Raw genomic sequence first — 25,926 nt, 5'->3', positions numbered from 1 at the left:
TCTGTGAGAGCAGAAACTCTGCCTGCTGTTCCCCTGGCTCAGGAGAGGGTCTAACACATGGCGTTTGCTCTGTGCCTGTGCTGAGAGAATCGACCCCGTTTATGACACTGCCGGAGTCAACGAGAGCAGGTCTTTGCAGGCCTGGCTCTCCAGCTCCTTTCTCCTCATGTGGATGCTGCATGCCCCACAGCCCCTTGCAGCTACCTGACAGCCTTCCCAGGTGTCCGACAATCTTACTTTGACCTTTGGTCTTCCTGTGGCACACCACTCTCTAACGCAGAGTACCACTGTTTCTTGGATGCACACAAATGGTGGTCAGAAGTTGCCTGGAGGGGACGAACCTGGGTTCTCCAACAGTCAAGTGCTTCTCCTTTCGACGTCTCCCAGCCATCACTTCTTGGTTCAGAACGGGAAAACAGGGAGGATGAACTCTGGGATGTGGCAGAGCTGGGCTGAAATCTTCATTAACAGCAAGCCCCCTGCAAGTATCACTTAAGCTCTCCTTCCTCACTGACAAAATGGGGCTGAAAACGCCTTATTAAAGATTTAATGAGGGGCACCTGGGTGGCTCAGTGGGTTAAGCCTCTGCCTTCAGCTCAGGTCATGATCTCAGGGTCCTGGGATCGAGCGCCGCATTGGGCTCTCTGCTTAGCAGGGAGCCTGCTTCCTCCTCTCTCTGCCTGCCTCTCTGCCTACTTGTGATCTTTGTCAAATAAATAAATAAAATCTTAAAAAAAAAAAGATTTAATGAGATGAAGTCTCATAAAAATTTTAAAGTCTATGCAAAGTACCTAACTGCTCAATTCATTTTAGTTTCCCCTCCTTTTATAAAAAACTGTTTAGATACTGTAGCCTGGAAAAGTTCAAGCCTCTCCTTGCCAAGCAAGAGACTCCTTCCCAGTATTTGTTAGAATTTAAGTTCTTCAGAAACTTTCCATTATCAGTAAACAAATGTTCCTAAGAACTGATGAAACCAATGCCTCATTAATATTTATTGGCCTAAAATAAATGGTTTTTATGAATGTACACAAACTGCTCATAGGCACTTATTACAGATGGAATGGATCTTAATTCAACTGAGTTGGCTTTATTTAGAATTAAATCATCAGAAGACGGGGGGAAGTCTGGGGAGGTAGGTGATTATGTCCCTTGAGATCTCATTAGTAAGCTTTACTATCAAAGCAAAAGTGGAGCGAAGAGTTTAATGATGGTTTTAATGTCTTCACTAAATCTAGCTGGGTCCCAAAGTGTTATAATGGAAAAACAGTTCTCAGTAACAGATCTCTAAGAGACAGATCTTTAAGTCAGCTGTGGTATTATCATTCCTAAGCTCTAGAAAAAACTGCTCTGAATCACCAGAGAAGGGCTGCCTGTATTCCTGATGGACATTTATGGAAACACATTAAACTGTATAAGTGGTGCACCAAACATGGGTGATTCATTCAGAGGCAATCTGCCAAAACAGAACTGAGGCAGAGCGAGGTTTAATCGCACATTCCCCGAAAACTGCAAGACCTCTGTGGAATGTCCTCAGGAACCAAGCAGCTTCCAAGAATGCAGAGCAACCTCATCTACCTCCCATTACTCTTGTCTTTCTTCAGGAGTGTTTGGGAGACAGCAGCAGACAGTGACACCTTTTTTTGTCAGTAAAAAGCATCGCCTGGAACACAACCAGTCACCTCCTGGAACAGCGAGGCTGACACCAAATGCCCTCTCTGCCTATTGCTGCCGCCTCCTCCTCAACCCTCCAGCAGTCTCCTACTGATGCCGGCTCCAGTACCTGCCCTTCCCTGACATGGCCACTGCAGTGCCCCAGCACTGCCAAGACCGGGTCAGAACCCTGGTCGATACTTGTAGATACGCCCTCATGATCTAGCCCTCCTATGTTGTCATCCAGGGCTGAGCTGCATGAAGGAGTCTATGCTGTCCAGTGTCCAAATGGCAATACATTATTTATCTTTTCACATCTACAGATATCACCAACTCCATGAAGGCTTTCCAGCTAGTTCACGTCCTTTTGGACTCCACCAGTTTCTGTGCAAATTCCACACCCTGAATGCCCCCATTTAACAAATGAAATTATTAAGCACTTGATAGACATCAGACATTGGGTACAAGGATACCAGAGAAGCAACACTGGCACAATCTACAGACCATATGGAATGTAATTATTTCTGGGCCATCTTTAGGACCAGAGCCATATTCTGTTTATTTCTGTATTGTTAGTACTTAGCCCAGTGCCCAGCACAGAGTAAGTACCCAGTGAACATTTCTGCAAAATACTGATTGCAAAAGAAAAGGTTCTAACTAGCTACTTAATAGCTTTTACAAGTAATTTAATAATGATGATAACAACAAGAAAAGCAGGCACTAACGCTTACTGAGCACTTACTATGTATCAGGCACTGTGCTGAGCCCATTACATGGTGTAGTTAATTCCCAGAAGATCTTATGAACAAGGCATTACATAACAACCCTCATTATACAGAGAAGAAATCAAGGCCCAGAGAGCTCAAGCACCTAGAGAAGGGGAATCTACAGTGTTGTCCAGCAGAACTTCCTATGGTGACAATGTTCTACACCTGTGCTGTCCAATACAGTCACCACTATCCTCCTGTGGCTGCTGAGTGTTTGAAATGTAGCTGGCACAACTGAGAAACAGAATTCTGCATTTCGCTCACTTTTAAATTAAATAGTCACACATGGCTAGTGGTTACTGTCTTCTACAACAGATTCAGCTGGTGCATTTGTAGAAAAAGGAGACGTAGTAAATAATTCCAAACATCATTCCTGGGTCCCACAGTCTGTTTGGTCTCATTGCAAGGAAAGAAGTATAGACGAGGAAATCCAGAAAACATGGAGATACAACTACTTCTCTGTGAATGCACCCACAAAGTTACCAATGTGGACACATTCAACAAGCACTTCCTGAGACCTTCATCTCTACCAAGAACAGTGCTAGCGACTGCGAGAGCTATCCAAGACAAGCAGGAGCATTCTGGGAGAGGAAGCACATGAGATTGAGGAAGGGGTGCAGTTCTCCAGGGCAAAAAGGACATTTCTGTGCACAGTGTAAACATAAGCAAAGGAGGAGGGACTGAACAAATGAACACAGGATAGAGGAACTCCAAATCAGAGGGAAAATTTATGATGCTGTTTTTAGAAAGTCACTTTTAGCTAACTTTTGGGAATGTAGCTATTCCATTAAGAGACATGTATTAGTAATTTTGCAGAAGGAAATACCTAGAATCCATTTATATAATTAGCAGCCATGACATGACTTGAAGCACACATCTTGGCTTATTAAAAGCTGGTGAAACTATGAAACACTAAAAACCATGAACTGTACACTTTAAATGGGTGAATGGTATGGTATATAAGCTGTATCTCATGATATAGGAAGGACCCCCAAGATCTTAGACCTGATGAAATGAAGGTTAAGGAGTGAAATTTAGGCAGACCTACTTTGGAAGGTGCCTATAGTTATTACAATACCTATTTGTAAAGTTCAGTTACTGAATTCTCAGTTACTGAATTATATAGTTACTGAATTACATACAGAATTGCATTTACAAGTGGACCCCATTACAGGTTGTCCGGGCCCTGAGACCAAGAGCTGAAAAGGTAACACGCAGGAAACATACCTCTTCTAAGCTAAGCTGCAAATACTCCAAGATCCTATATGGATTTCTTCTGCATACTAATCTCCTTTTTGGTGCCAACTGAAAAGAAATAAAATACATACAGAACAAACAGAAGCACTACATATTACATAGAGCGGATTGCATTTTAAAACATTTTTCTTACAAATTTCACAGATTTACATTTATTGGATTAATACTGTTAAAAATATTTTTTTATTATGATGTGGAAAAAGAAGTTTTAGGTTTCTATTATTAATATTTTGATTTGTTTCCTCTCTATGTTCCCCATGAAATTTTCCCACGGTTGTGATCTTTTCCTTGGTCAAATTTAAGTACTTCTTTTCACCCACTTGCAACTCAGAAGGGTGGGCCTAGCTTATCAGGCTCCATTAACCCTATTCTAAAGGCTAGATAAAATTTCTTCAAACAGGTGTTTCACATACAACTTAGCCATTAGATTTGCTCATTTTAGCTATTACAGATAATTCTAGGGCAACCGACTCTGACTATGCATCCCTCGGTAGGGGGCAGGGGGGTGCTCTTGAGCTTTCCAGTGTTTCTCCTGTGCTGGCTGACCTCCATACCCGAGACTCCCTGCACCACAGCTGCACTCAAGACTATGTGTAATTACTACAGCACTTCTTTTTTTCCCACCCAAGGGAAAGAATATTATTATACATGCTTTAATTTGCACTTTCTTTTTTTTTTAAAGTTAAGTTATTCACAAACTTTGAGGTTTTAGGAGAAATAACTCTCACAGCTACTGGGCCACCAGGGCTGGGATCCAGTGCCTGCTGGTTCTCCCAGAGGGTCTCACCACCTCTCACATGCCCTGGGCACTTAATATGGGCCTGTTACCATTTCTGAGTAAGGGGCATCCTGGTTAGCCCACATCTGCTATGGGCCAGAAACTTATGGCTCTGGAGGAAGTGAGTAATTTTCTTCTTCAGTTGATCTTTGGACAACACAGGGGCTAGGGGATCTGACTTCCAGCCACAGAAAATCTATATATAATCTCTGACTCCCCCCAAAATTAACTACTAATAGCCTACTGTTGACTGGAAGCCTTACCAACAATTATAAATGGCTGATTATCATGTATTTTACATATGTGTTATATGCTGCATTCTTATAATAAAGCTAGAGAAAAAAATATTTTAAAAAGTCACATGGCAGAGAAAATACATTTACAGTATTGTACTGTATTTATCAAAAAAAGCCCCCAAAACCAAAAAAACAAAAGCCTGCACACCAATCCTTGTGTGTATAAGTGGTTTCATGCAGTCTGAACCCCTGTTGTTCAAGGCCGGCCATACTTACTTCTTCACTTGGGGCACATTCCTTCTCGCTCTCATCATACACATCTTCCTCCACCAGCACGTACTCATCACCAGGCACCCTCTCGCCGGCACAGAGACCTGTGGGTTGGCTCCCGTCTCCAGGCTGAGTGTCAGATAGGGGGAGGAGGACACCTTCTTTGCCACAAGAAACTCGGGGCAGGAGGCGGTGCTGTGGCTTGGCCACCTCCGCCACAGGTTCACCCACGCCGTTGGGAGCGAGCGGGTCAGGCCCAGGGCCCTGCTGCAGGTTGTCTGATGGCTTGCTGGGACCGTCCATGTCAACTGACTTTCCTGAGTCCCCATTCATCACAGAAGGTTCCTCTCTATCTGCGGTAACTTCCATTTTGGAAGTCGTTTCAGAGTTCTCATCGTGCCATTGACCTTCTTTCCTTTTTATACCAGGATGCTCGAGTGGTTTTGTATAATCCTGGAGGATTCTCTGCACTGTACTCTCCTCCTGCCCTTGTCCTCGCATGAGCTCTGCGGCCCACTCCACACGATGCTGATACCTGCAAGATGCAAATACTGTTAGTAGCGCTTGAATTTCAATATTCAAAACACAACACGGCATGCAGAAGAGATGGGTTCATAGCATGTCAAAGCGTTTATAGCAGTTTTTCTCAGTAGAGGGCTATAGGTAAATGTTTTCTTTATACTTTTTTTGTGTGTGTGTTTTCTAACTGTTCTGCAATAAGCATGTGTTATTTTTGTTTTGATTAGAGCTTGATTTAATTTTCTTACTTTGAAAAAAAAACTTGACTCCAGTTTGACCAAGTATGAATATGTATGTAATTTAAAACTGGTTGGCCAAATGATTTAGGTGACTACAAAGAGAATATGGCTATGTTCTCTCAGGATTTCCTTTACATTATTCTCAATTTTGGATATCACAACATTTTCAGAAAAATATCCCACTCACAGTATACAGAGTCTTTGCTCGGCACTGGAATGCAAAATGAGAACTTCAGTAAATATTTTTCACAGTACCTACTAAGGTCTTCACTGCGTACGGCAAGAAAGGATACATATGGCCAAGCATCCTAGCAGAAAGGGCGCTTTCTCTCATAATAACTTTTGAGGTACAGTTTGATGAGGAATATCTGCTTCGTTCCTCAAATGTAAAGGCAACCCCGAACACTTTCCACGTTATAAAAAGTCACAGGTGAGAAAATAGGGTTCTGCCCCAGTGAGACGCCCGGCCTGATGCTGCTGCTGCGATGCCTCCACGCAGAGTCAGGCTGCCATACTGGAAATCTCATCAGCGGGAGCTAAAGGCAATGTGAAACTCCAGCACTTTTTTTCTTTTTCCTAGATTTTATTTATTTATTTGACAGCGAAAAAGCACAAGCCGGGGAACAGAAGAAGAGGTAGAAGCAATTCCCAGCTAAGCTGGGAGCCCTATGAGGGCCTAGATCCCAGGACCCTGGGACCATGACCTGAGTTGAAGGTAGACACTTAACCATCTGACCACCCAGGTGCCCTAACTCAAGCACTTTTTGCCTCTACCTACAACCGTTGGCCTGGAAACCACCTACGACCACATGGTTTGTGGGAAGACAGAGGTAATTTTACTCTTCACCTTAAGTATTTTGCTTTGCATATGGATGGCTGAATATGTCACAGTTTGTAAACTGTGGCATCTCGTACGCAACTGAACAAGGAAGCTGGCCTCTGCTATATTTTAAGATTTGTGGCTGCTTAACCCTGATTCCCCAGAGGAATCGCCAAACTGTCCACACCCTGTCTATCCTACATAGGGATGAGTACACCTTCCTATATACTGGGAACTGTATCTTAGATTTAAAGAGTAAAACCTAGCAAGGCTACACCTGCATCTAAGAAGAAGCAGGGTAGACACCACAATTGTATGCATGAACATTAGCCAGACTCTTTGACTTATAAATGCGTGACAAAACCTATTACTTAACTTCTCTGTGGTTGTTCCCCCACCTGTAAGTAGGGGTAACGAGACAACTACTGCAAAAAGGGGTTATGTATTACTATTAATAATCAGAATAAAAAATGTAGCTGCTCATACAATGGCAGGGTGTCTTCTCACCTGTGTGAAAAGTATGGCCACTGTTGCATACAGTTAAAAGAACTTTCATTTTAGAGATCTCAAAAAGAATCTTTGCTCTTCGTGCCACCTATAGTACTGGCTTGATAGGCTTTGTGGATTTATGAATCTCCTTTATTTGAACACAAATTTTTGTGTCAACATATCTTTCTGGGGAAGGGATCCCCAACTTTCATCAAATTCCTTGACTCAAAATATGTGAAAGAACCACTGATGTAAGGTTCAACTATTGCCCCTTTGAGCAAAAGATCTGAACTTGAGAGAGAGAAAGAGCACGCAGAGAAGGAGAGAGGCTCTGATCTCTGCAATAGGGTGGTCAAGGCAGATACGAGTTCAAACTCTCATTCCATCATGTTCCCGTACTAGCTACCCGACCCTTGAAAGGCTCAGCTCCTCCTCTGTAAACCAGGAGTGAACCATACTGACATGATGGATTTGTTGCAAGGATTAAAGGAGACAAGACACGGACAATGCTCAGCACACAGTAAGTATTCTATAAATATTTGTTGCTATATGCTTGTGGGCTTTTTAGGGGGAGACTTGAAAAATAAAATCATTTTGACTTACACATATTACATTACAAAACACAAATAACATTTTTAATGAATGGAAGTGTACAACTTAATTAACTGCTTTTTGAGAGCGGGACAGCTCTGTGGGGACAAGTGCTGCACCAGATCTCGGTTCGGGAGTTGGCTCTTTCATGTGATTCCGAGCTAAAGCACTTAGCACCCCTATAACTGTTTGCTCTTCTGCAAAAAACCAAAATCACACCTGCATTCCTGCCTCATTATGACCTCAGATGCTCATTTTGTGGAAGCTCAAATGAGAGCGTGGCTGCAAAAGCATGTGGGAGAAAGCCTCTGAGCAAGACTGGTGATGCAAACAAGCCAGATACACAAATGACTAAGACATATGGCATATGAGTCACAGAGCAGGTGTCTTCTCATTGGCTGACAATGCCTGAAAAAGCCAAGTCCTGCTGCGATTAACCCCGGACACTGCTGGAGAAGCAGCAGGAAGAGAAAAGTAAAAGTCAGGCGACATAAGGGAGAGAGTGGCAGGGGGAAAAGGTGGCAGCTATGATTAGCAGCAATGAAGAGACTGGTGAAAAGCAAACCCACTTCAGGGCCACCCGACTGCACAAGGGTGTAGCATCTGAATACGCCTCTGCTTCTTCTGTCTCTATGGCCTTGAACACACTCTTCCATTGGTACGGTGAACGCCCCTCTCCCCCACTTACAGATGAATGTCTATCTGTCATTGGAAATTCACAGCAAAACAGTTTTGAGGCAGTCTGCTTGGGTCCAAGTACTGCCCTTACACAAGTTATGTAACCTCCTCTGGTTGCGTTTCCTCATCTGTCAGATAACAGGACCTACCTCTAGGGGTGATGAGAGGACTTTAGGGGACAGTCCACAAATGTGTTATCAGCACAGGACCTCGTTTATGGAATATGTCCAAGAAACGCCAGCATGTAAAACCACGTTATTGTTCTCCCTGTGTCAGCTCCTTGGAGGCTCTGAAGCTGAACTGCCTCGTCTGAGCTGATACAATGAGTGGATATGACTATGCCTACCTCAAAGGCTTCTCGAGAAGATGAACTGAGATGGTCAAGTAAAGCATCCAGACTGATAGCTAGCACTGTCAGAGAGCCGGTACCTGTTAGCTATGACAGTGATCATAGTAATACCTCCCTGCAATGTTTATTACAGAACAGTCCAATCGTTTACTTCTCTTCTGCTCCCACTTGACGGTAAATCCCTTGAGAATAGGGATGAAATTTTTTCCTCCTCTTGTATCTGTAGCACCTACGCGACACCCAACACTCAGGCACCTGCAGTAAACGCTGGCTGAACAGAGGACTACAAATGGGGAGGGGGGCAACACCTCCCTCATGACTGGCCCTTCGAGGACACAACCTACATACTTCAGTCCCCTAGGGCATCACCCAAGGGTCTGGACACTCACCTTCAGAGAGGATTACATGGAAGGTTCTCATCACCCATGGACAACTATTGTTGGGAAACAGCCAATCAGAGTGAATTCACTTGAGAAAGGGGATCAGAGTTTCAGAGGGAAGAGTAAAGAAACAATTACAACAAGCACTTAAGCTGGAAAATTAACCTAAAAATATAAAAATGAACCCATTTCTTTTAATACTTAACAATTTAGATTTCAACTGCAATTATTATGGCCAAATAATTAATCAAGTGATGGGGGGGCATAATTTTCTGACAGAACTGTCAGATATGGTTAAGTCCTAACCCCTGGCACCTGTGAATCTGACCTTCTCTGGAAACACTGTCTTTGCAGATGTAACCAAGTAAAGATGAAGTTATACTGGCCGGTTTCCTTGTAGGAAAGAAGAGGGAAATTTGGACAGAGACACATAGACATACACAAGGGAGAGCTCCATGTGAGAATGGAGGAAGAGCCTAGAGAGATGCATCTATAAGCCAAGGAATGTCAAAGATTGCTGGCTACCACCAGAGGCTCACACCAGGCATGGAAGATGGGAGGATCCTCCTTTATAGCCTTCTGAAGGAGCACAGCTCAGCTGATACGCTGATTTTAGACTTCTGGTCTCCAGAGGTATGTGATTAAATTTCTGTTCTTTTGAGCTATGGTAGCCCTAGGGAACTAATACAAGGATCAATAAAACGCTTGGAATGTTATTACTGCAGAGCTGACAAAGGGATAACTTCAGCCAGGCGACAATCTCCCCCACCCAGAACCTCACATACTCAAACTGGCTTGATGCCATGTCATGCCCACTGCCAGCCCGATCAGGATGCAGTTGTTTTTTTTTTTTTTTTTTAAAGATTTTATTTATTTATTTGACAGAAATCACAAGCAGGCAGAGAGAGGGTGGGAAGCAGGCTCCCCGCTGAGCAGAGAGCCCGATTCGGGGCTCGATCCCAGGACCCTGAATCATAACCTGAGCTGAAGGCAGAGGCTCAACCCACTGAGCCACCCAGGCGCCCCCAGGATGCAGTTCTGAGGGGCAGGCTTCTGTTCTGTTTCTGAGTCCTAGTGTTGACCGCAGCAGCTTTCCTGCAGCTGCTCCTGGGATGGGGGCTTTGCCAGGTTCTCAGTAGGCCCCTCCCACAGACTGGAACCCTACCCCCACACCCAGCCTGCAGGTATAGCCAGAGCAGCCACTGAGATCTCCCTGGGGTCATTGCCCCTGGCCACTCCTCTGGCCATGGGGTTACCAAGCACATAACTGAATAGGAGCTGTCAGATTCTGCCAGTATGTGCTAGAAGCAAAAAGAAAAACCACTGGGGCTTCAATATTTTTAGAAGGCTTACAGAAGAGACACCACTGGAGCTGCCTCTCAGGGACAATGAGGATTTAAATGAATGAACGTTTAGTCCACAAAATCCCACCAAGGGACCACTCTGTGTTGGGGCTGCAGAGAGGAAGCAGGCCTGGTCCCTGCTCTCCAGGAACTGACAGTCTAAATCCTGGTGTATGACAGCCGGCATAGCGAGAGGCGTCAAGGCAGACTGTGTGGGAGCTGGAAGAACCAGCCCCACCAAGGGAGGGTGGTGGGGACAAGAAAACCTCCAAGAGAGTGACATGTAGGCTGGATCATGGGATGGGCGGCAACAGCCAGGAAGCATGCGTGCTTGGGGGGGTCAAGAAGAGAAGTTCCGGGAAATGGGAGAGCGTAAAGAAAAGCCACAGGAAGGAATTGTGATTGTATGAGTAGATGAGGTAGAGCTTCCATAGAAGCCTTTCTCTCACCCTGCAAGTGTAGAGTGAGGAAAGAGGATAGGGAAGAGGTGAGTTCTAGACCTAAGTGTAAACATCCTAGCACTTAAAGACATACACAGTAGAGGACACTTGTTCATATTTTGGAAGTGGCAAAGGATTTGGATTAGGATTATTTAAAAAAATTAACTTAGTGCATTTCAAATATGATTTGATCCACATTAAGTTCAGACATAATTTTCAAGGACACACCTACTACCAAAGGAAAAAAAAAAAAAAAGGCCAAAAAAACAAGGCATGACCTACCACACTGGAAAGGCTATCTACAAACAGATCTGACTTAAGCCATAATTCTGACTTAAACTAAGGCCATCATGACTTACTTCTTTGACGTGATTATAGGCATGTCTGTCTTCATATCTGTAACAACAAAAAAGTTCTGTTCAGACAAATTTTCCTAAAGGTAAAAACCACATTGAAAATCCAGAAAAACAAAGAGAATTTCAAGAATCACAAAATCACACATTTAGAAGGCTAATCTTGCCCAACCCGCAATGGCGTGCTTTATATGCCATCATTCCCTGAACCCACGGGAAGGCAATGCTGACTGATCACAGCGCTCTTGCTGTGCCCAGATGTGACCCTGAAATCCTTCTCAACACTGCAGCACGGCAGCAATGGCATGCAAGAGGAAACCCCTCTGCCACCTCTGAACTTTTGGATGAGAATATCGAGGCCCTAAAGTTATGCACTTTGCCATTTTCCCATGCTCCATAAGGCATCTTCAGTCAAAGTGCCCCACATGTACCTACAAAAAGGGTTGATGAAGTGAATTTCATGGCAGTGTTGGTGCTGGGTGTGGACCTGGGAGTTCTGGGTTCTAGCTCTGGGTATCTGGCTGGTTGAGCCTTTCCACCTTCAGTATTATTTACTGATCACCTGATGGTGTGGGTTTTAGTCCTCATCCTCCTCCACTCTGCCTTTGAGCAAATCGTTTCCCCTTACCCAAACTCAGCCTTCTGCCCAGGGCATTAAAGGCTTGGAATAGATGATCATCAGCTTTAAAAACACTAGGAGTTCACACACTCCTACCTCCTTAGGAATTTGTCAGTTTTCGCTGTGTCATGACCTCCCTCCTCTGGTAAATTTAATAAAAATGACAATTTAGCATGTATTACTGATAGTCATCCATGTGCCAAGCACTAGAGACATAGAAGTAAGAAAGTAAATCCTCTCTTCTTGAGATACAGCCCAGTTGGGGAGACAGACCAGAAATGACTGATTCTAACCCAAGCTGAAGAGTAAAAGGAGTATAAAGGAAGTAGCTCACTTTACCTGAAAGGCTTAGTAAAAAACACCAAGGAGGAGGAGTAGCTGAGCTGGGCTCTGAAGAGTGAATGAGGGTTCACCAGGCAGACCAGAGGGAAGGAGGCAGGGGAAGCCATGCAGAGGCTGAGAGAGTAAATGCATGGCAGGTCCATGGAATGGCAAGCAGCCCAAGGTGGCTGTAGTGCTAACAAGTAGAAGAGAGTGCAGAGAGAGGGTGGAAGATGAGGCTGAAGCCAGAATTTGAAGACCCTCCTAAAATGGACATTTGAGATTTACTTCTTCAGGGCAGTCCACAAGCTTCATTTCTGATTCCTTGGCATAAATTCCTTTCCTTCAAATTTCTATTACTGTCTAAAATTCAGTTCCTACACAGATCAAGAGAAGATTCTCAATTGTTAAGATCATCATACTATTGAAAGCTTTCTAGGTTTCTGGCCAAATATTCGTAACTGCTGAAGCTTGATGGTGGGAGTCATTATGCTATTTTTTCCCCCACTTTTTTCCCTCGCTTTTTGAAAAAATGAAAAAAGTTTTCAGACATACAAAAGTAAGGAGAATAGTATAATAAATTCCCACATTGCCATCCCTCAGCTTTAACAATTAACTCATGGCCAGTCTTGCTTCATTTGTTCTTCTGTTCATTCTCCTGTCTCCAGATTATTCTGAAAAAGATCCCTCACATCCTATCACAGCATCTCTAAGTAGCGCTTATGTATTTCTCTAAAGACTTTAAAAAAATGAAAAAAAAAACCAACAAAAAAACAAAAAACCTTGTATAAAAAAATTGGGGGCGTTGGCTGGCTCAGTTGGTAGAGCATGTGACTCGAACTTGAGGCTGTGAGTTCAAGTCCCACAGGAGCATACAGCTTACTTAAAAAAATTATAAAAATTGGAAAAATAATTGCAATACTATTATTACTTTTAAAAATTACTATTAATTCCTTAGCCTCATCCAAAATCTATGGACTGTCACAATTTTTGAAAATCAGACTCAAAATCCATCTAAGGCCTATACGTTACAACTGACTGATAAATCTGAAGTTGATTCTAATATATGTGACCCCACATGTTTTTCTTCCCTGTGATTTACTTACTGAAGCAATTGGGTCTTCTGTCCTGTACAGCTTCCCCCTGGTCTGGCCTCAGAGGATCACGTCCCTATTGTGCTGTAAACACGGTGGCTCATCAAAGGTCACAGGCCCAGTACTGTCCTTGAATTACTCATGGACGGTCCAAGAAGAGACTGCACCAACCTTTAAGCAACTGCCTCACTCAACACATTGCTTAGTTCAGCTCCCCTTGTTTTCACAGCCTGATGTTCACAGAGAGGGAAGCCATAGGTAAACAGCTAAATAGTAGGGGATCTATTTCCATTCTGGTGCAAAGGACTTGTCTTGTGACACTTTAGTACTTTGAGCAGCACTGGCTTAATTAACGCATTCTTTGACCCTGTTTCCTGTAAATCAGTGCAACTAGAGGCTTGACCAGATTCAGGCTCAGTATCTTGGGCAGCCTACTTCATGGGTGGTGCTGTGTGTTTCCCTCACAAGACAAAAAAATGTGTTGTCTCTTTGTATGTCATTAACACCACTGGTGATCAATGCTTTATTAGAGGATGCAAAATGGTGCTATTCTAATCCCATTATTTCTTGTTTATTAGCAGGAATCTTCTATAGAGAGAAATCCCTCACTACTTAGTGACCCCAAGAACCAGTCCATGTTTACCGATTTCCAAAATGGTGAATCCTCCACAAGTGAACCGAGAATTTCTCCTGGAATGTATCAGTATGTACTAGCAAAAATTAAAAGATTCAAGAGTCTTTTTGAGATATTATTACCAATGACTGGATTTTAAAACAAATTATATTATTAATTCTTTTTGTTTGTTTTTAGCAAGAGAGAGAGAGAGAGAATCTGAAGCAGGCTCCATGCTCAGCACAGAGCCTGATGTGGGGCTCAATTTCACGACCCTGAGATCACAGCCTGAACCACAATCAAGTGTTGGACACTAAAACCGACTAAGCCACCCAGGTGCCCCTATAGCATTATTCTCATTGATGTTCAAATGTTTCCCTCTTTGGTCTGGGGAGCCTCCTTTGAAACAAGCCTAGCACTTTTTGATAATCTTCTTTGCTTCCTGGTATAGATGTTTATTGTGAAAATCCTGGCTCTCAACCACACCAACATAACTAATCATGTGCTTTTCTACACAATACCCATACAACAGTCAGTTGTATGATTGCTATCACCTATAAAATAATTGCTGAAAGTAATGTGAAGATTATTTTGCAACTCTTCCTTTCTTTAGAGTATAGGGCAGGTTGATTGCACTGATGGCCCCAGCTCTTCAGGTCTTCCACCTGCCAAACACCTTGACTCTAGACAAGTTGGAGTAACAGCAAACATGCCGTGAGGAGAGGTCCAAAAAGCACCGGCATGCTGGGCTTGCTTGTGACCCTCCACCATGACCATGAGAACATGCCTGGGCTAGCCTGCTAAAAGAATGACATATATGGTGCCCCCTGCCTCTCATCCCAGTTGAGACCATCCTAGACCAGTTGACAGCCAACCAACAGACAACCAGACACTAGTAAGTCCAGCTCAATCCATTATTGGACTAAATCCATCAGAGCAGCCAGCTGATCTCTATAACTAACCAGCTGGATGAGTATATCCAGCCCAGATCAGCACACCTACCCAGCAAACCTATAGACTTGTCAGCAATTTGGATGCTGCTGAAAGCCACTGGTTAAACAACACTGTGCCAACAGATAACTGACACAAAGTCTATCCTATTAGGATTGAACCTCAAGTCACCATGTTCTACAGTCACTCAAAATAGTTTTCTTCCATGGCTATACCACCAACTTGATATATAGATTCTGCTTTTTTTTTTAATTACTTTTTAAAATTTAACTTTGTTTTGTAATCATGTAACACATTTACAAGGTTCCAAAGTTAAATCTATAAAGTTGCACCTCTTTCTCCATCCTGTCCCGTCCCTCCACCATAGGCATTAAAAAAAATCCGTGATTTATCCTTCCTTAAATTTCAAAAATGTATTTATATCCCCCCACCTTCAGATAAACCATGGCATACTATGCAGACTCCCCCTTACTGTGCTTTCTTTGCTTAGGAACACATCCCAGTTATCTCTCATTCTTAGCTCAGCTCCATGGTACTTCATTGTATGAATGCAGTACAGTGTTAATTGACCAGTCCCCTCATACTGGACATTTGGGTCGTTTCCAGTCTTTAATATAAGAAACAGTTTGCAATGAATAGCCTCGTGCAATTTCTTTTCATATTTTTGCCAGTCTATCTTTCAGATAAATTCCTAGAAATGGAATTGCTGGGTTAAAAGCAAATGCTAGATATCCACGGGCGAAACACTGGACCCCTACTTTATATCATACACAAAAATTAACTCAAAGTGGATCAGAGACCTAAGTTTAAGAGCTGAAAATATAAAACTCTTAGAAGAAAACACAGGGGAGAATCTGCATCAGCTTGGATTTGGCAATGGTTTTCTAAATATGACACCAAAACCATAGGTAATGAAAGAAAAAAACAGATAAACTGGACTTTATTAACATTAAAAATTTTTATCACTTCACACTCACCAAGATGGCTATCAAAAAAAACAGACAAAAAAAATCAAAACCCAGAAGATAACAAGTGGAAGAATTAGGAACTTTGTGTACTGCTGGTAGGAATATAACAGGGGGCAGATATTGTGGAAAACTGTTTGGCATTTGCTAAAAAATGAAAACAGAACTATCATAAGAGCCAGCAGGTTCACTCCTAGGTATATGCCCAGGAGAAATGAAAATATATGTTCACACACACACACACACACACACACACACACACACCCCTGTATATGAACATTCACAGCAGCACTATTCATAACAGACCCAACGTGGGAACACCCCAAAATGCCCATCTTTGGATGAGTGGATAAACAAAACATGGGATACCCATACAATGGGATACTATTCAGGATAAGTTCTGATAATGCTACAACATGGCTTCACAATGTATGATTCCAGTTACAATGAAGTATCTAGAATGGGCAACCTCAGAGACACAGTGAACATATTAGAGTGGCTAGGGGTTAGGGGGAGAGGAAGATTGTGGGGGGGGAGGCATACATATAAATAATTTTGCCAGCCATTGCTAAATTCCCCTCCGTGACAGTTGTACCACCTGCATTCCTACCAGCGATGCGTGAAGAGTGTTTCTCTGGGCCTCCCCAAGAAGAATATGGTCGAACTTTTGGATTTTTGCCAATCTGATTGCTAAAATGGTATCTTAGTGCAGGTTTAATTTGTATTTTTTCTTACAAAAAAATCCCAATTATGTTTTTATCTGCTGGCATTGGTTATGTAATCACCATGAGACTTCCTTGGACAAACACACTAAGGTAAAAGATTTCTAAGTTAAAAGAAGGCAAGTCAAGCAAGTAAGAACTACACACGTTAGTTAATGTTTTAACAAATTCATTAATGTTATGGTTATTGTTTAAATTCTAATCCTAGAAATAAAAAATATAAAACTCATTTTGCATACAGGTAAAGAGGTACTTAAACTACTAGTACCTTCTGAGTGCACAGTACCCTGCTAGTCAATGTTTAACAACAGAAAAGCCTGAATAACACTTTTGATAACTCCAGAAATTAGTTAAAACTCATTTTCACCAATCATCAGAACCCTTTCACCTTGATCAGAATTATTATAGTTGCTAGTTTTAGCAGTAAAATTGCCACTGTGCATGTTATATCTTCTCCAGAGAATTTTCCCATGTAATCTAAAGTGTAAGATCAAAGATGAAAAAAAATAATTTGCCAAACGAACTGAATGAGGTACACGTTTACCTTTCCACTTAGCAATGAGCTTAGGATCTGAAATTGTGAAGTTTGGACGGCTTCTAGACAGGATACCTTTTCCAAAATAACCCTTCCAGGAAAAGAGAAAACAAAGTTAGTTCATGTTTAGTTACCATTTTTATAGCTGATGGAAAATAACTATTTGAGTTAACAAGAGATTCATTCTATTTTTCTTAGCTTTACATTTTCCTTCTGATTAATGATTACTAATGAAGATCTTAGCATTTATCTCTGATTGTTTGAAGAGTTCTAGTAAGTTTTCAGTACACCTTATGTGTCTTAACCTAATGATTTCAGTCTGGGTTTGGTAAGCTTAAGGCAATGGGACAGGCAGAGGCAGGGCCTTAGCCTAGAGCCCCATTTCACAAGGATCAGTGCCACCTGCTGTATCCCACTTTGAGAAGATGGCTACAACCTATGTATTTTATATAAAAATGTTTAGAAAAGAAATTTTAGAGAGGAAGTAGATCAGTGGGTGACATGGGCTGGAAGTGGGAGCAGGGATTAAGTGCAATGGTACAAGGGAACTTTTTGTGGTGATGGGAATGCTCCACAACTGGACCATAATGGTGATTGCACAACTCTATGAATTTACTACAATCACTGAATTACACATTTACAATGAGTGAATTTTTATGGCACTAAATTATACCTCAATAAAGCTATTTAAAAAATGCTCCCAAGTTGGGGCACCTGGCTGCCTCAGTTGGTACAGCATGTGACTCTTGAGCTCAGGGTTGTGCGTTCAAGCCCCCTGCTGTGGGTAGAGATTACTTAAAAAAAAAAAAAAAAAAAAGCCTCCAGTAATTAACTGGCTATGGATGGGGGTGAGGTGGGGAGGAAGCAGGCTACCAATCTCAACCTGAACCTAACATGGGCAGAAAACACAAAAACTAGAACTTGTTCTCATCTAAGAAGAGGTCCCCAAAGAGACGAGATCACAAATAAGGAACCAGAGTACATACTGAAGCCTCACCTGTCCGTGAGCCAGAACAACACGCCACTCTGTGTTTACCTCTGGAGATGGAGTGGGAGAGGGGAATTTTTACTTTTTACCCATTAGATTTCTGTAAATTGCTTGACATTTTTATGAACATGCATGGCTTTTATAAATGAAAGACAAGAAAGGCCAACGCACAACCTTACTATGTTGTTGCAATGTGGGTTCAAGGGTGGGGGAGTAGTCTTCCTCATTAACATATGGCTTCAGGGCACCTGATTCAAATTGCACAGTTCTCTCCAACACTGGACTGAATGGCAAGAAAAGAATATGGGTCAATTATGGTTTGCTTTTGGGAGTGAATGGGGGGGAAGCAAAAAGGATAGCTGGCTCAGGGCTGTCAAAAGCAGCCATGTCAAAGCCTCTAACACTTACTCTCCCATAGAGCTGCTCCATATCTTCTGCGTTCCTCACAATTACATTGTTGTTTATCAGCTCTGCTGTGAACACTTTGAAGTCTTGCTTAGGCCCACAATCCTGACCAAAAGGGATGGGCAGTGGAGACTCGTAACTCTCATACACTCTTCTTTTCCGCTTTGGGGCACGGAAAACTGCTTCTGCCATTTCTCAAGGGTAGCTGTTTTTAAAAGAGTATAATAAGGAGAAAGAAATAGATAGCCAATCCATAACTATGTTGACCAAAAATGGGGATGCATTTATCTCTAGGCTCAGAAAACTTTGTGGTCCATGTGAAAAATAAAATATTTAGAAGCAGTGTACTAAAAGAAGGAGTAATGAGAACATTTTGTACAAGCACTACAAATCCCAATCACCTAAAATATCTCAATTCCCAAAACTGTGCTCAAGAAGTCAGTAATGATATTTCTAATTATCATGGACAAGACTGAGGCCTAGTGGCATGTCTGAAGTCATAATGCCATGCAAAAGTCTACTGATAGCAAGCGCAACAGGATTCCTGTTCTTTTGCTCAGACAACAGACATTTACTGAGTACCTACCAGGGCCTCATTATAATCAGAGGTGTTGGCTATATAAAGATAAAGCCAAAAAAGACACTGTCCTCAAAGAATTAAATCTAGTCAGTATTTTTATTTTCCAAAATAAAAGGACCTTAAAATACATTCTAAACATTGGGTCAATCATCTTCTAATTTATAAGGTAAATTAATAAGTGATAACAGCAATGACAGAAACCGTTATTTCAGGGTTTGTTATGTACCACCAAATGTGAGTGGCAAAGAGCACGAACTCTAAAGCTAGAATGCCAGAACTGAATTGGCTTTATGAGTCCTACCTGTGTAATTTGGGGCAAAAGATGCTTAATCTCTCTGTGCTTTGGTTTCCTCATTTGCGAAATAAGGATGAAAAACAGATTCTATCTTAGAGTTAAGACCCCATAAAGGGCCGAGAAGAGTACCTAGTACATAATGAGCTTCACGCATGTATTTGCTTTAATTATCATTATGGGGTGAGCACTACCAATTCTGGTTTACAGATGAAGAAAACAGGTTCAGGTCAGAGAGATTTTGTAAAAGGTCCGTTCAGATGATCCCAGGTCTGTTGAATTTCAAAGCCTACACTCTTCTCACAGGGCTCTGCTGTGAGCATAGGCAGCATCTCCCACCCACCCTCCTTGTCTGAAGGCCCACTATTTCTCAAGGTTAGGAGCCAAAGGGTTCCAGAGAATTATGGAATTACTTAGACAAGACTGTCCTTGTCTGTCCTTGTCTTAGTCCTGAGCCAGTGTGCACGCAGCACTCTGAGGAAGTAAAGGAAGCCAAAGTCAGTACCTCTCCCTTCCAGGCCTTATACTCAATCTGAAGAGACAAAACAAGCACATAACACACACGAAAGCAAATTGAAGGTAACACAACAGGCTACAATTTCATAATGGCTAAAGGAAGGAAATGAAGTTGAGTGCACCGTGTGATAAAGAAAAAGAGCCACAGCAGATATATCTAACTTAGGAAAATTCAACCACATGCAAAGGGGTAAAATGTAAACAGTGCAAGCGTCTGGGCCACTCCACTCTCCCAACAGATGCCCTGGAATGAGAGGGTAGACTCGAATCTGCTGCTCCCTTCGTCCCGGCCCAGTTTGATTTAAGTGGAGAGCAGATCCAGTGCTTGAAAATATAGTTTTCACGTTTCATCTACATGGACCCAAGAGAAAAAAGTAAGACTGCTTATTAAAATGCCTCCTGCATTTAATACCAGGATCCATTGGGCAATGGATGCAACCAAGCCTGAAACAGCCAGTGATGGTGGCCAAATCTGTGGAAGGTAAGTGGTTTTATGGGTTCGTGACCATTAAAAAGAAATTGAATGCCTTGTCCAGTGTGTGATGATACCTTTATCTGCCTTCTCAAAGAAATTGAGGAATTAGATGAGGACAAAGGAAAATATAGAACAAGCAAGAGTTACAGAAATTGAAAAACCAATTACAAAGATAACTGTGAAAAATAAGAATCACCAAGTTGGAACCTTCATAGAAATAACCAAGTATGCTAAGCAGCAAACACTAGAGTAATTTTTTAAATAAGATCCCTCAATGGAATTACATACTGAGCATGACTCATATATACATTATACACATGCTATAAAGCCTTTATAACAAGCCATGTACGTTGGATGTTAATGGGCAATTAAGAGATTTTCTTCCAAGAGCATTTTAACTAAATTTTCACTTGCTGACTTATCCCTCAATCCAAGCTGATGATCACACTTCGTATTCAGAAGAAACAGCAATAAAAAAAAAAAGAAGAAGAAGAAGAAACAGCAATTTATCCTAAAACTTAAACAATGCTATGTCAGCTTTTTTGAGGCAGGATATTTGAATCTAGTGAGAAACTTTCTAGGCATTTTCAGGAACAAGTTGAACTTTTATGAGATTTTTCACTTTTGAAACTTAACTTCTGGTTAGTATATGCTACTTGTATATGCTACATTTGGAATTTTTTGAATGAAAAAAAAAAGAGGAAATGTTAAATGGCTAACTTCAAGAACTTCCAATTAAATTCTCTCGAACAAGTGACAATGAAGTTATAATTTGCCTGGTTTGGAACTTTCCCTCAGATTGCTGCTATATTCTCCTTATTTTTTTTCAAGATTTTTTTTTTTAATATATATTTATTCGACAGTCAGAGATCACAGGTAGGCAGAGAGGCAGGCAGAGAGAAAGAAGCTGAGCAGAGAGCCCAATGCGGGGCTTGATCCCAGGACCCTGAGATCATGACCTGAGCCAAAGGCAGAGGCCCAACCCACTGAGCCACCCAGGCACCCCAATATATACTCTTTAAGAAAAAAGCAAGAATGAGCTAGGACACTTGATGGCAAGAACTCTGTATTCCAACCCAAGTGTGTGTGACAGAAAGGTTCCTGCCACAAAATCTTCCCTGCTTTCCACAAAACCTCAAAGTCTGGTGGTGTCACCTCTGCCCATGTGGCAGGAAAGGCTTCAAGAATCTGGTTCATAGGACTCCTAGATATGCAAACCTGCCATTATTATCATGTGACCTTGCACAACCCACTTAAGCTCTCTGAGCCCTGTTTTTCATCTTCAACTTGAATAGGACTGGAAAACAGTTTGGAAGTCACTCAAAGGTTAAACACAGAATAACCATATGATCCAGCGATTCCACTCCCTGGTACAGATATAAGAAAACTAAAAACATGTTCATGCAAAAATCCATACCGGAATGTTTAGTGATTCATCATAGCCAAAAAAACCCAACAACAAAAAAAGTGGTAACAACCCAAATGTCCCTCAACAGATGAATGGATCAATGAAATGTGTTGTATCCATATATAATGGATTACCAGCAATGAAGGAACAAAGTGCTGATACATGCTACAGTGTATATGAAGCTTGAAAGCATCACCCTAAGTGAAAGTAGTCACAAAAGACCACATATAAGACCATTAATAAGAAATGTCTGCAATAGCAAATCCGTAGAGACACAAGTGGATTAGTGATCACAAAGTGCTGACGGAAGGGAGAAATGAAGAGCAACTGCTAATAGGTACAGATTTATTTTTGAGGGTGATGAAAATGTTTTAAAACTGGATTGCAGTGGTGGTGATGGCTGCCCAACTGTGAATATACTAAAATCACCAAATTGTATATTTTACAAGGGTGAGTTTTACGGTATGTGAATGGTCTCAATAAAACTGCTACTTAAAAAATTCAATAGGACAAACCAAATGATCTCTAGTTTCATGGTTTTGTGAAGGAATTGTCTTGTGTTGAATTTGAAAGGCAAAACGGGGGAGAAAGGACTGACTTCACTATCTTCCATTATCTGCATTAGGCATTTAAGATATGTTTCTTTAGTGCCATGAGAGGAGAACAGCATAATGTAAGATGTGGCATGTGAATAAAATTAGAAGAGGTAATTATCAGTAGGTACGACAAGCCAGGCACAGACTGTGCCATATGCTACACACATGGGTACTACTATCCTCTTTCACAGACAAGGAAACAGGCTTAGAGAGGGCCAATCATTTGCCCAAAGCCCCAGTGCACAGAGACATAGCATTGTAAGAAGACTGGCCTTAAAGAGACCCATGTCTGAACCACACACGTATGTATAGGAATGACTGGGCCAGTTGTCAAGGGGTTTGGAAGGTGAAGGCTGGTTTAGACTTGGAGTCAGCGCAGAGGCTCAAGCAGGGAATGAGAACTGAAAAGAGATTAATTAACTCTGGGTGGTATACAATAGTGGCTCTCAAGCTTGGGTGCCCGTAGAATCACCTGGAGAAATCTTAAAAATCCTAATGCTCAGAGCTCAACTGCAATTATATCAAAAATTCTGGGGTGGGACCCAGATGATTTCAGCAGTAGCCGAAGTTGCCAGCTACTGGTGACAGGATAGCCTATTCAAACTCACTTAATCCCAACAGTTCCCTAAGTATACTCCCATTGTTCAGAGCAGGAAAGGGACTCAGAGGGGCTGAGTGCTATGCACCTGTTGTTTCTCCTTTCCCAACCCAGGACATACTTGACTCCAGACACAAGAAGTGTAAGTGCATTTACTTTACTATCAAAAGCAGGGCTTGCTCCTTATTCTTCCCTTGAGCAGACAAGCTAACACTGTTTAGGTATTCAGTAAATGTTTATCCAAACAAAACAAGCAAAACAAAAACGGGGGAGGTAGCTCCATTTAATTTTCCAATCCCCTGGAAACACCTTGCCAAATAAACCTGGTTAAAAAACCTCCCACCCAGTAAAGCTCACCTTCTCCCAATTAAAAAATGTTTGAAGCTCCAACGGTGTACCTCCTGGGATAAGGGAGGCAAGGATGAAAGGGACAAGGCAAACAATCCAGGCCCTGGGGAGCTTTCAAGTCAGAACCTGAGACTAAGCCACATAAAGAAACGATAACCCTTTGAAGGTTGTTGTGAGGATTAAGTGGGTTAACTGTGTGAAGGCGAAGGAGCCTCGTACTGGGCCTGTCACGTGCAAGATGCTAGCCAGACGGGGGCTGCAACTGCAATAAGTGACTACACACAAGCCAGAAGGTATTAAGGGCCCACGAAATTCTAACTCCCTGCCTTACTTCATCCCTCTGCGGATTTCCTTGAGCGCCCCCCGCCCTTCAAGAACTGCACTAGCGGCTGAGGATCCTCTCGGGCAGAGACGGGTGTCCAATACACCTCTACGTCCCCAGCCCCCAGCACTGAACGCGGCATCCTGTTCTTGGGAAAGAACGAAGAGAAGTGCAAAGGGCTACAGGTGCTGGAAGAACCAGAGAGGAGCTAATTCCGGTGGAACCAGGAAGCCTGGCTCCCCTGCCCGGCCTACTCTGGGCGGCTGTGCAACCCGGGGAGTCTCTACGCCCTTTCCGCTCTCGCTCTTGAGAGCTTTCAGAGAAGGCCCGAGACGTGGCCACCGCGCTCAGCGCCACCGGACACCGCCAGCGGCTCGCCCCGGCGCCTTACCTTCCTTAGCCCCACGCGCTCGTCGTTACCCCGGTAACGCCGGCGGGTGGGCGGTCACCGCCGCCGTCAAGCAGTGCGGCCGCAAAGCCGGGCGAATGCGCAGCCGCAGAGTCCTCGGGCATGCCTGCCGGGTCTTTGCGGAGAGCGCGTGCGCAGAAGCCGCGCCTACTCCTGACCTTTGGCCGGGTGTAAGCGAGTTGTCCTACCTACCCTTCCTGGGGTCGTACGGATAGCCTCCTGCATAGGTGCCACTTTTGTTTAATTCTCACAGCAGTCTCGCAACATTCGTTTTACATGAGATCCCAAGTTACTTGTCCTATCTCACATAGCTAGGAGGTGGAAAAGAGACTCTAACCCAGGCTTGAAGATTTAGAGTTTGTCCCGGGTTGGGGGGGTGGGATAGTTGAGGCCACCAGATTTTATTGTACGATCTAGCCCTGGAAAAACAAAACAAAACAAAACAAAACAAAACAAAGCAAAGGGTCTGTAAGCATAGCCCTGACGCTGTCCTCAGCTTTCTCAGTGTAGAATTATAAGCTGCAGCTTGCCGGGAACCTGTAAGGAAGCACCCTCTCGCAGACACCTGACTAAAAGCCACTGTGTGCACTGGCTACCCTGTGCAGTGTGAAGGACAAAATTGCTAGGAGTCAGAGCTGCATCTGAATCCCTGTCGCCCCCTCCACTGGCTGGGTGGTCTTGAGTGACTTAAACTGACTGAGCCTGTTTCCTCTACTGAAAAGTGGGCCGTTAGAATTACGCAGGATGAGCAAAACAAAAAGGCGTGGGGGAAGTGTAAAAGTTAATCCTGACCTGGTCATTTTAAAGGAGGTCTAGTGGGGAGTCCCAAATATACTTTCCAAAATATGAATCCCAGGCTCCCCAGCACACATACCACTCATGCCGGGCAGGTGGGGAAGGTGGGTGACAGGGAATGGTGGCAAATAATGCCAGAGAGATTCATGGGGCTGGTGTGATGGTCTTTGAAATCCAAGCGTTTTTCAAATTTCTCCTGTCTCCAGGACTTCACACACATTAGCCTTGGCCTGGAACATCCTTCTCCCCTCTGTTTACAGCTGTAATTCCTGGCCCCTCCTTGAGCCTCAGGTCATGTATCTCTTCCTCCAGCTTACTTCCTCTTGCCTCCCTAGGCCAGCTTGGTGACTTTCCTCTGTGTTTCTGCAGTCGTCTGGTGCATCCCATGTTGTCCCTGTTTCATGGTCCTTCTTCAACAGAGGGTTTCCGTGGATGGTCCTCCTGCACAGGCCTTAACCGGTCAGCTTTGAGTTCAGACTTTGATTTAGATAAATCAAAATTAGAATAGCTTCCTGGTTAGAATGTTGCAAAAAACAGAACTTCAGCAAGGTTCACAGAATAGTGTATCAGGATGAATGGAGGCAGGGAAGGGAGAGCCGGCCAGAGGCTGTAATGTTATACCAGAACATGCCAATTTAGGAAATACTGGTTTTAGAATGGGAGCGTTTTAACAATGAAGGGGAACCCAGAGTTTGTCCAATTCAATTTCCTTATTTAACAGATAAGAAAAATAGGCTCAGAGGCACTGTGAGTTGCCAGATGTAGCAGAGTAAGTCTGATGGGGGGGCCGAGACTACAGCCAGGTCTCCTGAACCTCTCAGCCTGGTATTCTGCATTCAAGGGCTTGGGATTCATCCACACAGACATCTCAGGTGGCATCATCGGGAGCCCTGTCCCAACAGAGGGTCCAGAGTGAAAGCTACCGGATTAGATATTCTTCCCCCAAGATTTTCTCCTCTACTGTTTTTTAAAACTTTTTGTTATGGTCATTTTCAAACACAGAAGTAGAGAGAATATTCTAATAAATCATCACTTCCACAATCTTCAACCTTTGCTAATTTGTCTATCTTATACTCTCCATATATATATATACACACACCTTCTGTAGTATTTTAATATTTTAATAATAAACCACTTCTGTAATATTTTAAAGCAATCCTAGACATCGTTTAATTTCACATAATATTTCAATGTCTCTCTAATAGATAAATATTT

General features: G+C 42.8%; 1 protein-coding gene across 4 annotated transcripts in view; it reads right to left on the bottom strand.

Moving 5' to 3' along the window:
• Window positions 1-23,934, bottom strand: part of LOC111144207 (tRNA splicing endonuclease subunit 2) — a 42,187-nt gene extending 18,253 nt beyond the window's left edge. For all 4 annotated transcript variants that reach the window (XR_002640370.1, XR_002640371.1, XR_002640372.1 and 1 more), the window contains exons 1-6: window positions 23,899-23,934; window positions 18,376-18,577; window positions 16,989-17,070; window positions 11,166-11,202; window positions 4,965-5,493; window positions 3,645-3,722 (exon numbers count right to left, since the gene is read on the bottom strand). Coding sequence is in view for 1 of the 4 variants with exons in the window: in XM_022498418.1 (XP_022354126.1) it covers window positions 3,645-3,722; window positions 4,965-5,493; window positions 11,166-11,202; window positions 16,989-17,070; window positions 18,376-18,564 (915 nt within the window). In the remaining 3 variants the exon portion in view is untranslated. The remainder of the gene's footprint in view (window positions 1-3,644; window positions 3,723-4,964; window positions 5,494-11,165; window positions 11,203-16,988; window positions 17,071-18,375; window positions 18,578-23,898) is intronic.
• Between the last annotated feature and the right edge of the window lie 1,992 nt (window positions 23,935-25,926).

Source organism: Enhydra lutris, unplaced genomic scaffold, assembly GCF_002288905.1.
Source record: "Enhydra lutris kenyoni isolate GAN:26980312 unplaced genomic scaffold, ASM228890v2 scaffoldscaffold10, whole genome shotgun sequence".
Lineage (NCBI taxonomy): Eukaryota > Metazoa > Chordata > Mammalia > Carnivora > Mustelidae > Enhydra > Enhydra lutris.
This window is presented reverse-complemented; position numbering and strand designations above follow the sequence as displayed.